At 47.5% G+C, this 15,950-nt stretch overlaps 2 protein-coding genes across 4 annotated transcripts in view; one reads left to right on the top strand and one right to left on the bottom strand.

Annotated features, from left to right (window-relative positions):
- Positions 1 to 1,348: 1,348 nt before the first annotated feature.
- CPTP (ceramide-1-phosphate transfer protein) lies at positions 1,349 to 11,219 on the bottom strand. 2 transcript variants are annotated; one of them, XM_083163372.1, is made up of 3 exons: positions 11,076 to 11,219; positions 5,023 to 5,195; positions 1,349 to 2,075 (listed from the first exon to the last, which is right to left on the bottom strand). In XM_083163372.1, the coding sequence occupies exons 2-3, from the start codon at positions 5,145 to 5,147 to the stop codon at positions 1,553 to 1,555; spliced, it is 648 nt and encodes a 215-aa protein (XP_083019498.1). In that variant the 5' UTR covers positions 5,148 to 5,195; positions 11,076 to 11,219; the 3' UTR covers positions 1,349 to 1,552. The 2 variants fall into 2 exon arrangements, with proteins under 2 accessions (XP_083019498.1, XP_083019499.1); XM_083163373.1 differs by having other exon boundaries at positions 11,005 to 11,138.
- Positions 11,220 to 11,271: 52 nt separating this feature from the next.
- Positions 11,272 to 15,950, top strand: part of INTS11 (integrator complex subunit 11) — a 32,029-nt gene continuing 27,350 nt past the window's right edge. The window contains exon 1 of one of the 2 annotated variants that reach the window (XM_083163371.1): positions 11,272 to 11,384. The gene's annotated coding sequence lies outside the window, so the exon portion shown is untranslated. Of the gene's footprint in view, positions 11,517 to 15,950 lie in introns of both variants that reach the window. The other variant, XM_083163370.1, reaches the window with a different exon arrangement.

Here is a 15,950-nt window from a genome sequence, read left to right as displayed (position 1 = left end):
CTGCCTGTGTATGGCAACTGTCAATATCTTACTGATAACCTTTTGTAAAACATTATTAATCAAGAGTTTATTATGACAAATATTAACCTATTAATGGATTTAGCAGTTTTTTTAATCATGAATGTCTGAAGAAAAATTAAATAAATCACATTTTACCCATACGTGGCTATACGCATTACACCCAGGGGTATGTATGACTGAGCGATATGGGGGAGAAGTGGTATTAGAACACGCATCAAACGTAACACAAACATCACATTCATTATTTTTTTTTAATGGAACCCTGCTGACGCACAATAGCCCAAGGCCCAGTTGGTGTAATTTTAAATAATCTGACAACCTTACAGTACACTTCTATAGAAAGGGCTTTCTGAGCACTATTGTTAATCAGCCACAGCAATAATTTTGCAGCCGGTGGACCTTGCATTAAAAAGTGTCTTCCGGCTGTGGCATGGCACCGCTGTCTGCTGGAGCGCGGTGCTGGTTCCAAAATACACGTGTTTTCGGAAGCAGTAACAGTCCAAGAGCCTGGTGCTGGTTTCTTAAATACCACACACTTTCATTTCTAAAAAAACGAAACTAAACACAAAAAAACGCACCCTTTTACATTTCGCCTTCACGCCACAGAATGCAAATTACAGTATGCATAATCCAATCTAAAATCACTCGGCATCCTTCAAAAAATATTTAGAAGTGTTCAATTCCAACCCAGTATTAATCATCAATGGTTTCTACAGTAAGCGGTCAGGAGAGCACTGAACAAGAGTGAGCATTTGGGGCCTTATTCTAGTTCACTCTTTCTGACAAACTCCTTCTTAGATGGACAAAACCATGTGCACTGCAGGGGGGCAGATGTAAAATGTGCAGAGAGAATTAGATTTGGGTGAGTTATTTTGTTTCTGTGCAGGGTAAATACTGGCTGCTTTGTTTTTACACTGCAATATAGATCTCACTTTGAATTAAAACCCCACCCAAATCTAATTCTTTCTGCACAAGTTACATCTGCCCCACCTGCAGTGCACATGGTTTTGTCCATCTAAGAAGGATTTTGTCAGAAAGAGTGAACTAGAATAAGGCCCCTGGTGCAATAGTTCACGGACTGGCTGGGAGAAGCTTGCAGCCCATCAGATGCGGCCCTGCCTTGCACTCAATGCTCAACCCTTCATCAAAGCTTCGCCTGCCAATCACTCTCAGCACATTACATTAGGTAGAGCTACATAACAATATACAGAAAACTCAATTACTTGGTTCCTTTGATCAATTTTTCCATTCCACCACAGTGCCGCAACATAGATTAAAGGAAAGAAAAACATTTTGGTCATACGAAACTATAAAGAACAACATACAGTACTAGTAAAAGTCATTTTTATAATTGCACAAATAATATCTACTCAGCAGTGTAGATTATGTTACATCATTGCAATCTGTATTGATTATGCCCAAATCCTTTGATGAAGGCAGACAAATCAAACTAAGATACATCCATTTGATAGCCCTGACCAGGAAACCCACAGAACAGAAGTGTAGTATTCGGAAGCAGCGTCAGCACCATTTAAGGTAACTCTAGAAGGTTATGTTGAGAATACAGTTCTTGAGTAAAATCGTAAACTTTGGATACATAGGGCATGGCGACACCCAGCAGGTCTACCACCTCTTCTGTTGTACCAATGTTCATCACTTCAAAGAAAGTGTTACGAGTCGGAAGTGCATAGAAGGCCACAGTCGCTGTTTTCCGTATGATCCAAGGGTGGTAGTTGGCGAGGGAGTTGTTGTAAGCCTCTGTACACAAGGCGGAGGTCTTACTGTCCTCGGAACTTGTTCTTAGCTTCTCCAAAAACAGCTGGAGCCAGCGCAGTGCGCGGTGTAAACGCAGAATTGTGCGGCAGCCAGATTCTGGGTGACCGCCGGGTTTCGCTAGGTCCACCAAGTTGGCACTGAGCTCATACTCGACCATGGACTGGAGGGTCCGATAACGATCTCCGTTTTCCTTGCTTAAATAGTTTTCCATTATCTGAATTTTATTTACAGCATCTTTGGAAACGAAAGAAAAGATGGTCCCAAGGCTGTTCATAAACCTGAAGAATATGTAATATGTGTTAATATGGAACAAAAATATCAGTTTTCTAAAAGGAGAAGGGAAATGACAAAATACAAGTAATATTAAAGATTGTAAATTTCACAGTATGTTTCCCCCTATGCTTCCTCCTGTCTCCTCCTATTCTTCCCCCTTTTGACTTTTTTCTAGTTTCTGTGCCTTTATTGCTTCTTTATTGGTTCATTGAATTTAGGCGTGCTCAGTGATAGGAGTGCTAGTGCCAGAGAGAGAGGGAGGTGGGGTGGGTGGGTGGGTGGGTGGGTGGGATGGGGTTGGCAGGGCTCAGTGACAGGGCTGCTGGTACCACAGAGAGAGGGAGGTGGGGTGGGTGAGATGGGGTTGGCAGGGCTCAGTGACAGGACTGCTGGTGCTGCAGAGAGAGGGAGGTGGGATGGGGTTGGCAGGGCTCAGTGACAGGACTGCTGGTGCTGCAGAGAGAGGGAGGTGGGATGGGGTTGGCAGGGCTCAGTGACAGGACTGCTGGTGCTGCAGAGAGAGGGAGGTGGGGTGGGTGAGATGGGGTTGGCAGGGCTCAGTGACAGAACTGCTGGTGCTGCAGAGAGAGGGAGGTGGGGCGGGTGAGATGGGGTTGGCAGGGCTCAGTGACAGGACTGCTGGTACCGCAGAGAGAGGGAGGTGGGTGAGATGGGGTTGGCAGGGCTCAGTGACAGGACTGCTGGTGCTGCAGAGAGAGGGAGGTGGGATGGGGTTGGCAAAGCTCAGTGACAGGACTGCTGGTACCGCAGAGAGAGGGAGGTGGGAAGGGGTTGGCAGGGCTCAGTGACAGGACTGCTGGTACCGCAGAGAGCGGGAGGTGGGGTGCGTTAGATGGGGTTGGCAGGGCTCAGTGACAGGGCTACTGGTACCACAGAGAGAGGGAGGTGGGGTGGGTGAGATGGGGTTGGCAGGGCTCAGTGACAGGACTGCTGGTACCGCAGAGAGAGGGAGGTGGGTGAGATGGGGTTGGCAGGGCTCAGTGACAGGCCTGCTGGTGCTGCAGAGAGAGGGAGGTGGGAAGGGGTTGGCAGGGCTCAGTGACAGGACTGCTGGTACCGCAGAGAGAGGGAGGTGGGGTGGGTGAGATGGGGTTGGCAGGGCTCAGTGACAGGACTGCTGGTGCTGCAGAGAGAGGGAGGTGGGATGGGGTTGGCAGGGCTCAGTGACAGGACTGCTGGTACCAGAGAGAGAGAGGTGGGTGGGTTTGGGCAGGCTCAGTGAAAGGCTGCTGGTGCCGCAGGGAGAGAGGTGGGTGGGTTTGGGCAGGGCTCAGTGACAGGACTGCTGGTACCGCAGAGAGAGGGAGGTGGGTGAGATGGTGTTGGCAGGGCTCAGTGACAGGGCTGCTAGTAACACAGAGAGGGGGAGCTAGTGTGGGTTTGGCTGAGCTCAGCAACAGGACTGCTAGTACCGCAGAGAGGGAGGTGGGTGGGTTTGACTGGGCTCAGTGACAGGGCTGCTGGTACTACAGAGAGAGAGGTGGGTGGGTTTGGGCAGGCTCAGTGACAGGACTGCTGGTGCCGCAGGGAGAGGGAGGTGGGTGGGTTTGGGCAGGCTCAGTGACAGGGCTGCTGGTGCCGCAGGGAGAGGGAGGTAGTTTGGGTTTGGCTGAGCTCCGTGACAGGACTGCTGGTACCAGAGAGAGAGAGGTGGGTGGGTTTGGGCAGGCTCAGTGAAAGGCTGCTGGTGCCGCAGGGAGAGAGAGGTGGGTGGGTTTGGGCAGGCTCAGTGACAGGGCTGCTGGTGCCGCAGAGAGAGGGAGGTAGTTTGGGTTTGGCTGAGCTCCGTGACAGGACTGCTGGTACCAGAGAGAGAGAGAGAGAGAGAGAGAGAGAGAGAGAGAGAGAGAGAGAGAGAGAGAGAGGTGGGTGGGTTTGGGCAGGCTCAGTGACAGGGCTGCTGGTACCACAGAGAGAGGGAGGTAGTTTGGTTTTGGCTGGGCTCAGTGACAGGGCTGCTGGTGCTGTAGGGAGAGGAAGGTGGGGTGGTGGGTTTGGCCGGGTTTAGTGACAGGGCTGCTGGTACCAGAGAGAGGGAGGTGGGGTGGGTATGGCCGGGCTCAGTGACAGGGTTGCTGGTGCTGTAGGGAGAGGAAGGTGGGGTATTGGGTTTGGCCGGGCTCAGTGACAGGGCTGCTGGTACCAGAGAGAGGGAGGTGGGGTGGGTTTGGCCGGGCTCAGTGACAGGGCTGCTGGTGCTGTAGGGAGAGGAAGGTGGGGTGGGTTTGGCTGAGCTCAGTGACAGGGCTGCTGGTACGAGAGAGAGAGGTGGGTGGGTTTGGGCAGGCTCAGTGACAGGGCTGCCGAAGTTTCAGGAGAGATAAGGGACAGCAAGAGTTGGAGGAGGGAGTGGCATGGCAATGACAGGGATAGGTGGAAATGAGAAGGGAGAAGTAGGAGAGGCCCACTTACATAGAGTTCCTCATGGGCAGGTAGGTTGGTGGGGGGAGGGAGGTCGGGCTGGCCCTATGTTGCTCTGTCTGCCACTAAGAGCTAACTTTGGAGTCAGAATTTAAGATGCTTCTATTAGAAATGTCTTGGCAGGCAATGTTATCTAGTCAACAGTGGGCCTTATTGATACCGTACTAAATGTAGTATACAGATACAAACTGCTTCCAAGCAACATGACCATTACAGTGATCAGAGGCAACATGTAACAGACTCCGATTTGCATGTTTGGAAATTGCTGCGAGTCTTCCCGTATTTTGAAGTGACGATAATTTACAAGACAAAACCAGGCCGAATTATGCCTTGTAAATGATGGCGACTTAATACCGGAAGACTCGCAGAGATTCTAGAACGGCCTGCACCTCGCACAGTGATACAAACTATTATAAGCTGTATTGCCCAGGTGTGTCTCTGGCAGGGGATTTCAGAGGGCAGCATAATGGAAGTGTTTAATACACAAACCCAAATTAGTTAGTCACTCACCTTACCAACCCCTTCCATCCATTTAGATAATGCTCTACAAGAACATCTTGGTCATCATCCACTAAGCAACACTTGAAGCTGTCCAAGACCTCCCGGAGGGAGAATTTTTCCTCTGCGGTGGACATGTTATACTTCTCGTTAACTCCGATAAGCCTCTGACTTCTTCAGGTTACCTGTGTTGGAGAAGACCGTTAGTCTGTCACAGCTTAGATATGGATATAGCATCCTCACACATATACACTTACATGCGCAAAACCTCATTGGACAATGTCCTCTGCTCACAAAGCTGCATTCAAGGTTAAACCTCCATTTGGCTTTATGGACACGATGGGGGAAATTTAATAGGATGAGAGATTCAGAAAGTGAGAGATTTGGTGAGAAATCTCCAGTTTGTTTTAAAGCGGCAATCATTTACACTGCAAAACCAGTTTGATTTTGAAGTGCAAATGATTGCCGCTTTAAAAAAAACTGGAGATTTCTCACAAAATCTCTCACTTTCTGAATCTCTCATCCTATTAAATCTCACCCATTAAGTTTAACTGAAGAATGGACAGATGTCTGCAGTAACGTTGGCTGTCTTGTTATATTACAAGTAGGGATGCCAATCCCGGAGGGTTCCCTGGGGTTGTAGCCTCCAATCCAGCGATTTTGGGATCCAAATACACATTTTATCCCTTTATCCCCCTTCTATCCTTCATGAGCCTATTGGCAGGTGTGTACCCCACTACGTTGTAGACAGACATATTGCGTAGGCGATGCAGCACAGCCGTGTCGGCTTTGTGTGTAAACAGCCTAAGGAGTAAAAGTGAAGGGAAAATCTTAAACTATCAACGTACGACCAGGGGATAAAGTGAGGGAACTGGGTGAAACAGAGTTCCACCACCTCTAATGGTAGGGGGAACGGAGTTCCACCTCTACCACAGTACCGAACAGTAATTCCAACAGAAAAGCCTGTCCCAGCAGCTTCTTCTGGCACGGCGTATGTGATGTCATTCCATCATCCGTTGAAGTGAAGAAGTTCACTAAGAGGAACAGGCTCTGTGCATGCTAAAGACAGGTGAGAGGGGGCTGGAGAACCTTAGAGGTGGGGAAGCTGCTGGAGGGACACAGGGCACGGAGCTGCTGAGGGACATGGACAGAGAGCTGCTGGATTGGCAGAGACAGATGTGTATAAGCAGCACAGCAGTGAACATAATGTGTATAAGGGGCAATACTGTGTGACAATATGAATCAAGGGCACTACATGCGGTGTACTGTGTATATGAATGTGCTACTACATGTTGTCATTTTTATTGGACTTACTATTGTATGACCACACCCCTTCCTTGAGGGTCCATGGTCCCTTTATGGGATGTAGGTCACAAATTCCCTGGCACTGGTTTAGTCTCTGCCTAATGTACGGGGAAGGGGGTTAGGGGAAAGGACTTCCACCACCTCTCCAGGCCCACGTTAAGCCCTGCCTATGACAGTGTAGACATTCAGAATTTTGACAAAATAAACTGACATCACAACCTTGAACTTTGTGGTTCAAGTAAGTGTCTTAAAACCGTACTGTATACGTCCGATCCTCTGAGACACAAACACGTCTTCCTTCACCTGATCAAATATCAACTTGAAGTGCTTATGTTTATACAGCATGTCACACAAACCCCACTGAGCCAGCAAGCAGCATCCTGGAAGCTCTGTCCCAACAGTTCACGGGAAGTCAACCATCGCATTGTTCTAAATACACACTAACAAGACTTAGCAAAACACTGCACTGGAACAAGGAGAACCGGAATGGGATCATATGGTCAACCTAAAGATGGCCGACAGTCATTAGGTCGACACCACTGGGTTGACATACTGCAAAGTCGACAGGTGTCTAGGTCAACAGGTCATTAGGTCGACAGTCAAAAGGTCGACATGGGGTTTTTCACTGGGTTTTTTTACCTGAATGTCGACACAGTCAACATGGACACAGGATTAAGTGCTTGCACTTGGCACACTATTTTATTCTGCCGCCACGCCCCGCCTAGAACATGAAATAACGCCTGTCAGCACAGGTCTGCTCAAAAAAACCATGTCCACCTTTTTTTTTTCCATCAATAGATTTTTATTGGTCATGTCCACCTTTTGACTGTCAACCTAGGCCAAGTATGTCCAACCTTGGCCCTCCAGCTGTTGTGAAACTACACATCCCAGCATGCCTTGCCATAGTTTTAGCATTCCCTAAGAGCAAAACTGTGGCAAGGCATGATGGGACATGTAGGTTCACAGCAGCTGGATGGCAAAGGTTGGACATGCCTGACCTAGACCATGTTGACCTTGCAGTATGTTGTCACAGTGGTGTCGACCTAATGACTGTCGACAAACCGACCGTATCCCGGAGAACCTGCTCTGTCCCCTTCACAGAAGGAAAAAGTGGATTCAGGACCCCAGACATGGTGATCAGACTGAATACCTGAGACTTTTGCCTATTTATTACAACAGACCATTCATTTTGACCCCACTGGAATGAATAAGGCTACTGAAATGAAACATGAATTCTTTGGTACTTCCTCATAAAGGGGACAATGGTGCTACATGAGTTCCCTAGCGTAAGCTGTGGTCACAAAGATGAGAGAGAACCACTTCTTCTAGTAAATCACTCTTATGGGCCCTACACACATGCCGATGTGTGCAGGGCTACCTAGCAATGCTAGGTCGGGCTGTGCTGCGCCGCTATCGCCTAGCACACAGAGCTGACAGCCCACACACAGAGCGAGCTGTCAGCTCTGTGTGCTAAGCGAGCGGACAGCGCCAGTGTTCTCCGGTGGGAGAACACTGCCGATGCCGAGATTGATGGACACTGTCCATCAATCTCGGCCACCGATAAAGACGCGCGGGGACGCGCACGGATGCCGATACAGCCCCCACACATACACCGATGTGAGGGCATTTGCTAAGCGACTTTGCAAAACTAAGCAAAATCGCTTAGAAAATGCCTTAATATCGGCATGTGTGTAGGCCGTATTAGAAAATATGACATTTGTTACAAAGATGATTTAGTGTAAGACTATGGTATTATAATGGGAGTAACCTTATAACTACAGTTTATATTTTTATAGCTACAGTACTACCGGCTTCTAACAGGGCCATTTATTGTATAGGCACACTGCCACTTCCCAGGAGCCTGAGACTCCTGGGACCATTTAGAAAGTTGGGCAGGAAGGGATCTAATGTAGGGTACAGAAAAAGGGGGTTTAACTCGTGGCCTGGTGGCCAGTAGTTAGAGGGCGCCTTAATGGGTTGGTTTGTCAAGCTGCTCCTACTTGGGGGTGTCAATCCCCGGGTATGGTTTCAAAATGGAAAAAAGAGGGCGGGTGGAGCGCTGTGAGCAATAATTGGTTAAGGATAAGTTTATAACATGAAAAATTTATTAAAATAGTAAAATAATCAACTAGTGATATGCACTGGGTAGGTATAGAATTAAAGTAGTGGATAGACAATAAATACAGAAATACATTAAAGGAAAATATACATTGGTATGAAAATAAAAATAGATAGGGTTGTAAAAATGGGTCTGATACTTATGGTCTGAAGTCCCGTTTACCCCAGGGTGGGAAGACAGAGGTGAAGTTGGGGTGATCCTGGGATCATTCCTTGGATTGCTGGGAATACTGGGAGTCCATTAAACCTTGCCGGATTCTTGTTTTCACGCTGGAGGATGCTGTTAGAGCCCCTGATGGAGTGTGGGGAGTCCTCAACAATAGTGCGGAATTTGTAATCCTGAATATGCAGGTGGTGGTTCCCAAATTGCTGGTATAGCTCTGTAGCCCAGGTATTGCAGAGTTGTGGTAGTCAGTCTCCAAGTGACTGTATTGCAGATAAATAATAGGGAGGGATCAGACCAAAGATGCCCAATTAAAATCAACAGGTGCTCCCTGACATGTTTCGCCGTCCAACTGACAGCTTTTTCAAACGGGACTTCAGACCATAAGTATCAGACCCATTTTTACAACCCTATCTATTTTTATTTTCATACCAATGTATATTTTCCTTTAATGTATTTCTGTATTTATTGTTTATCTGTGCAACACATTGTGTCCACTACTTTAATTCTATACCTACCCAGTGCATAGCACTAGGTGATTATCTTACTATTTTAATAAATTTTTCATGTTATAATGTAGGGTACACACCAGGACGACCCGCTCACGATGCACATCGTGAGCGGGTCGTCAGTGGCTCGTCCGACCCGCTCACGGTGATGCGGGGGGGGGGGGGCACGACCCGCTCACGAGGTGCACCGTGAGCGGGTCCGATCCGATGGAGACCCGCACCCGGCTGTATGGTCGTCATTGAGATCCTACCTGCAGCAGGTAGGATCTCAATAACGACCGACCGACCCGCGGGACCGCGCATCGGATCGGTATCGGTCCACACCAGGACAGAAAAGGGCCCAATCAGCACACAATCTACATCCAATTGGTCGGAATTGGATCTAGATTGAGGGGATCGGGCCCTAGTCGTCCTGGTGTGTACCCAGCATAACATTGGGGCTGCTGCTGCCTGTGGAGCTTCTTGGGAGGAAAATAACGCAGGTGCCTGGCTGCCCTGATTGAGAATGACCAAGGAATCAGAGCAGCCAGGCAGCATTCTTCACATGGTGATTAGCTGTCATTATGGTGATTATTGTATGTCCTGAGCCAATGAGAGATCACTCTAACCTCTATCGCCCTTCGCACACATAAAAAAAATGGAAAATATTAATTGCAGTTAAGTCTAAAGGTTGAGAAACCTTCACATAAATCAGATTTCTGGCCATAACAATGTGACAAAGCCACACTGGAGCAGAGGACACTTCCTATGAAAGGATCCAATATGATTTCCCGGCGGTCGGGATCCCTACACTGGAATCCCGACCGTCGAAATCCCGACAAGGGGGGGACATGGATCGCCCCCCCTTGCGGGCTCGCTGCGCTCGGCACACTATTTTATTCTCCCTCTATGGGTGTCGTGGACACCCACGGAGGGAGAAAGTTTCGGGATTTCGGCGGTCGGGATTCCAGTGTCGGGATTCCGACCGCCGGGATCCCGACCGCCGGGAAATTAACCGCATCCCCTATTAAATACACTACAGTCCTGAAGGGCTCTACCTGGTGGGAATAGTCCTTTAGGGCCACAGACCGTGCTATCCCCAGCATCCTTGTTTAGCTAAATCTGGTACCCACTTGCCAACAACAGATCACAGTTATCCCCCCCCCCCCCTCCCTCCATTGCCTAACAGCTGATGATGCAAGAATTTGCAGCACCAGTAGGATTGTATTGCTTATAGCTTGCACAGTAGAAGGGGTTGGGATAATTTGGTCTACAACATGATGGTCGACAGTAATTAGGTCGACATGGGAAAATGTCAACATTGGTCTAGGTCGACATGGGAACATGTCGACATGGGGAAAGGTTGAAAGGTCATTAGTTCGACAATGTCTATGTCGACATGGGGTTTTTCACTGTTTTGTGACCTGAATGTCAACACAGTCGAAATGGACACAGTTTCAAGTGCACCGCATCGCTCGCTATGCGTCGGGTACGGTGCCTCGCTGCGCTCAGCACACTATTTTATTCTCCCACCACGCCCCAGTGGATGGTAGGGCATGAAATACCGCCTGTCGGCACATGTCGGCTCAATAAACAGTGAAAAACCCCATGTCGACCTAGACGCTGTCGAACTAATGACCTGTCGAACTAACGACCTGTCAAACTAATGACCTTGCGAACTAGAACCATGTCAACCTTTTCCTATGTCGACCTAGACATATGTCGACATTTTCTCATGTCGACCATCATGCTGTAGACCAAATGACCGCATCCCAGTAGAAGTATCCCCTTTTCCAGACACTTATGCTGTAATAACCTTGTATAATACACTAATGTAATTCACTCCCTAAAGGCCAGATGTATCAAGTCTGAAAAGTGATAAAATGGAGAGTGATACACAGCCAGCCAATCAGCTCCTACCTGAACTTTGATACATCTGGCCCTCACTGAATACCAGCGTGCGAATGAGACACCTGCCCCGGACACCTCACCTGCTTCCTGCCAGCTCCACAGCACCGGCGCTGCGCTCTCGCCACAATACAGCCCCTGTCCCTTTCCCTGTCCCTGAGCGATTCCCAGCTCTGCCCCGCCCACTACATGTAGAGCTACACCTGTTAGCCAATCACCGCTCTGCTCTCGCTCGCTTGTCATCGTAGCCTACCATCGCAGAGGCCACGCCCATAATACAACCTCGACTCTCGATTGGCTAATCTGCCATCCCCGCTTCCGGGGTAAAGTGGTCCTTTGCCTCTGGTCTCCGGTGTCATGGCGCTGCCCAGTGCTGGCAGCTGATGTTGTTGGTGAGATGTGTGTTTACTGTGTACGGCGGGCGATGTGCGTGGCTGGGGGGACTCAGTGAGGCTGTTAGGCCTGGTGTTTCTTCTGAGCAGCCAGAAATACAGGTTGAGTGAGGGAATTATATAATTACTGAGGTGAGTTCTTCCATAATTATCTGTTACTCATACTCTGCTCACGTGTGCTCCTCACATACAGTGCATTCAGTCAGCAGCCAGGGGTGTCTTGTGTGTGTACAGGACGTCAGGACATTTTATGTATCATCCATACAGCATACCTGCCAACATGACCCATGCCAGGAGGGACACTATGCTCGCCTCCTGGCCTTTCCTCTTAATGTATGATTACCCTCATCTGTGTTGAACTAGTTAATGGATAAGAAAGGAGTTCATCACAGGTGATGGCAGTCATACATTAAGTGGAAAGTGCAGGAGCAGAGCAATGTGTCCCTCCTGGAGAGTGTCATGTTGGGAGGTATGATACAGGGAGGGAAGGATGCCTATGCCTAGATGACAAATATCATGAAGTGAATAGAGCATGTGATGATCTATTCCAGTGAGGGCCAATAGCGGCAGCCCAGCTGTGTGTCCTCCCCAGCTGTCATTCCTACACTGCCAGCCACCCCCCCCCCCCACCCCCTAAAGGTGGGTACATATTATGCATGAGTATGTGTGCCCAGCTATAGGGCCGGATGTATCAAGCTTCAAAAAGTGATAAAATGAAGAGTGATAGCCAGCCAATCAGCTCCTACCTGCCTTGTTACAGGCTGCGTTTGAAAAATGACAGGTAGGAGCTGATTGGCTGGTTGTTTATCACTCTCCACTTTATCACTTTTGAAGCTTGATACATCTGGCCCTTAGACTCTTAATAACCCGCTCGCTGCATAAATCAATATACACAGTATAGCAAATATTATAATCATAAGAGAACGCATTGGCAATTTCAGAAAAATCATTTAATCAGTTAAAATACATAGATAACAATAGTGCCCTTTGAATGAGAATAGATGCTTGTTCCGTATAATCAATACAGTTACAGTCTTAAGGCCCATACACACTAGACAATGTGTTCAGTGAAAGATATTGTTGAACAATTTCCCTTAAACTTTCCCAGGTCCTTGGAAATACGATATTGTGCGTACACACTGATCGATATGATGAATGATCTAGCTTCGAGTCTAGTAATATGCAGCATTTTGTGAACGTTTCTCGCTTTCCTCGCTGGTGTGGGCATGTAAACATGCTCGGTTGAAATTAGCTATCCTGACATGACCATGCGATTGGGGGGGTATTCATCCTTCCAGTGTTTAGGACTTACTATATGCGGCACAGCTAATGTTTATATGGCACTGGCTTAATGACCCTGACCCTTCTGCTTTACACTCACAGATGCTGACTCAGTCCTCCCCAGGGCTATCCCCCCTACAAGTAGTGTTAACAGCAATCTGTCCAGTATCCCTTTAGTTAAGCAAGCCATACTAATCTGGAACTCAGTCCATACTATTATGAATGGCCATGGATGGGACCCAGAAACAAAATCTCCTTAGACGCCCTGAACTGGTTTGTTTACAAATTGAGGCCACATGGGGATCACACTAGGTGACTTGTATAAGGAGAATACCATCAAGAGCTGCGGTCAGACTTTTCTGTACCTAATAAAAAAAAGGCTGAATTTGCATTTTTTCTGAAAATCGCACATTTAATAGGATGCAAATTGCAGTAAAAATAGCACTTTATGCTGGGAAAATCGCATGTTCTGACCTGTCCATTTTATTTTTTTTCTTACACTTCAGTTTGCATCCAGATGTTTTCCCCATTATAAATTATACTTTATACCAAAAATCTCAAAACAAATAGACCCAGTTCAACATGCCGAGTTTGACAGAACCATTCACTGACCAGTGAGATATGTGCATGGTTCTGTCAAAAAATGGGTAAAAGTAAAAATTGTGAAAAAAAAAAAAACCCTCATGATGTGCCCCTTCCTAAGCGTATCCAGTCTCGGGCTCAAAGCACCAGTCCTGGTTTTATAAATTCAGGGGACAAAAAAACATAGGGATCACCAGGATTTTTTAAAATAGCACCTGGCTCAAGGGCCGGGCCTGGTTCCCAAAATATGTGGTGTGTACGTGGGCACCGGGCTGATAAATGGTCAATAATAGATGAAATCTGAATGTTTGTTTACATTCGTGGCTCCTCCCAGATGTCAGGGGCTAGTCCCGCCCACCAGCCAAAGTCTGCTCCTTATTAACACCCCCCCCCCCCCCTAATAGTGTAATCTATTATTAACCATTTATCAGCCCAGTGCCCACCACCCCAGGGGCACCGGGGAAAGCTTCTCCCAGCTGTGGCATTACCCTGTTGGCTGTTTGGGCCCGGTGCTGGTTGCCAAAATACAGGGGACTTGTACTACCTTTGTCCCGTGTATTTTGGGAAGGAGGACGACCCTTCATCCTGGTGCTGGTTTTAAAAATTCTGGGCATCCCCTAGGTTTTTTGTCCCCTAAATGACTAAAACCAGGACCGTTTCTTTGAGCCCAGGGCTGGTTATGGTCAGAAGAGGGGACCCTATGCGGCTGGGTTTTTTTTTCCGCACGTTCATTAATTCACACTTTCTAGCATCACATCACATCTTTCATGCCACAATTCGCATGCCATTAAATAGTCGATTTTCTTCAAAAACAATTGAGGGATCATGCAGATATATATCCTGTAAACAATAAGAATATTATACCAGCAAATCCTGTGGGCGAAAACCTACCTCTCTCTCCCTCTCTCTCTCAGCCACCAGCAGCCTTTACATGGACATTCAGACAACAGAAGTGTGTACACATAGAAACTACACACAGATAGGGTAGTCATGTACACAGTAACTCGCGGCCTTCTGGGGATTTGTTGCACCTACATGCAGCTTCCACACTGTGCCTAACCGTAATGCTGCCCATACACTTATGCGATGGGATTCGATGCAACATCGAAGTACGATGTCCATCGCATCCTATCACATTTTTGGGTGCAAAAGTCAGCACCCGATGTCAAATGCCATCTCCCGATGGCACATCGGGTGGTGGAAGAGGGTGGGTAGGGGGCTGTGGAGTAGTGTAGCGCTTGCGGGCGGCGGGAGTCAGCGGTGGCAGAAGATTTGTTTAAAACACTGGGCTGCCCTGTGATTGGTTGAGAGAGCTCAGCCAATCACAGGGTAGCCCAGTATTTTAAACAATTCTCCCGCCGCCCGCAAACGCTACTGCTAGCGCTACACTACTCTGTAGCCCCCTGATACGAGATGCAGGTACGCCGCCAGCGATCCCTAGGCCCCCCTCTCCCCAAACCACACACCGCTGAATTCGTCCCCTCCGCCCCCCACCCCTGGATTGTATTCGAGCGATCGCATGTGGCTCTTACAATTCGATAGATATTATGTGCAGCACATAATATCTGTCGGCGCGACATTCGACGGCGTGCCCGCGCATCATGTCAAAGTCCCTTTAAAAATGCATACAATCATTCGATTTATCGGTCAGAATTGGTCAAAATCCAATGATTGTATACAATATCTCACATATGTATGGGCAGCATAACAGGCATCAAATCTGGTTCCTGCTGCTCAATTACACAGGAGTGAATGTGATTCATAGGGACAGGATGGTAATAATCCAGTTGTGGAACACTCATAAAAAGTCAGCAGGTTTATTAATAGAGTTTTAACTTGTGATTATTATTATTTTTATTACATTATGCAGACATTGTCATTAGTCGCACACTAACACAACCTACATAAAGGGTGAGATTTAATGGGATGAGAGATTCAGAAAGTGAGAGATTTGCTGAGAAATCTCCAGTTTTTTAAAGCGGCAATCATTTACACTGCAAAATCAAACTGTTTTTGCAGTGTAAATGATTGCCGCTTTAAAAAAAAAACTGGAGATTTCTCACCAAATCTCTCACTTTCTGAATCTCTCATCCTATTAAATCTCACCCTGTATGTCTTGTGAGTGGTCGGAACCTTGTGATGTAGCTAGACATGGGACAGCACTTTGCTGAGATGACTTCTGTGGCGTCATAAATCCCAATAAAAGTTGCAATATACAGTAGCTGGCATAAGGTGTCTCTGCCCCCTTAGATCTGTGTCTAAGAGCCCAAAACTTTGTTTTGGTTCTATATTCACAAGTTCCAAATCCGTGCTGCTCATTGTACCATACGGTATATCCTAAGCCCAAATGAATAACTCTGTCAGATTTAGATGGGAAATAAGGTACAGAAGTTAAAAAAAACAACATATAATACAGTTGAATTCCCCTCATTATGTCACTCCCAAGTCCCACAAAATAAAGACAACCGTGTATGGTGCACTCGCTCTATTAAGATGGAATAAAATAATAGAGTTCTCTAAAACACATGGCAACCTGACGTAGACGCTGGGTGGTAAGTACTGGTTTACTGCTAATATAATACATACCCTGGCATAATGTTCCTCGTCAGTCCAAACGTAGTATCGGTCCATCTGTGGCCCTAATGTAGAGTGGATGGCAAAGATTGATTGAACTCAGTGGTGCAGACCTTGCAGTGCGCCTGA

Source organism: Crinia signifera, chromosome 19, assembly GCF_055691185.1.
Source record: "Crinia signifera chromosome 19, ASM5569118v1, whole genome shotgun sequence".
Taxonomy (NCBI): Eukaryota; Metazoa; Chordata; class Amphibia; order Anura; family Myobatrachidae; genus Crinia; species Crinia signifera.
The sequence above is the reverse complement of the archived record's forward strand: the minus strand, read 5'-3'. Positions and strand labels throughout refer to the sequence as shown.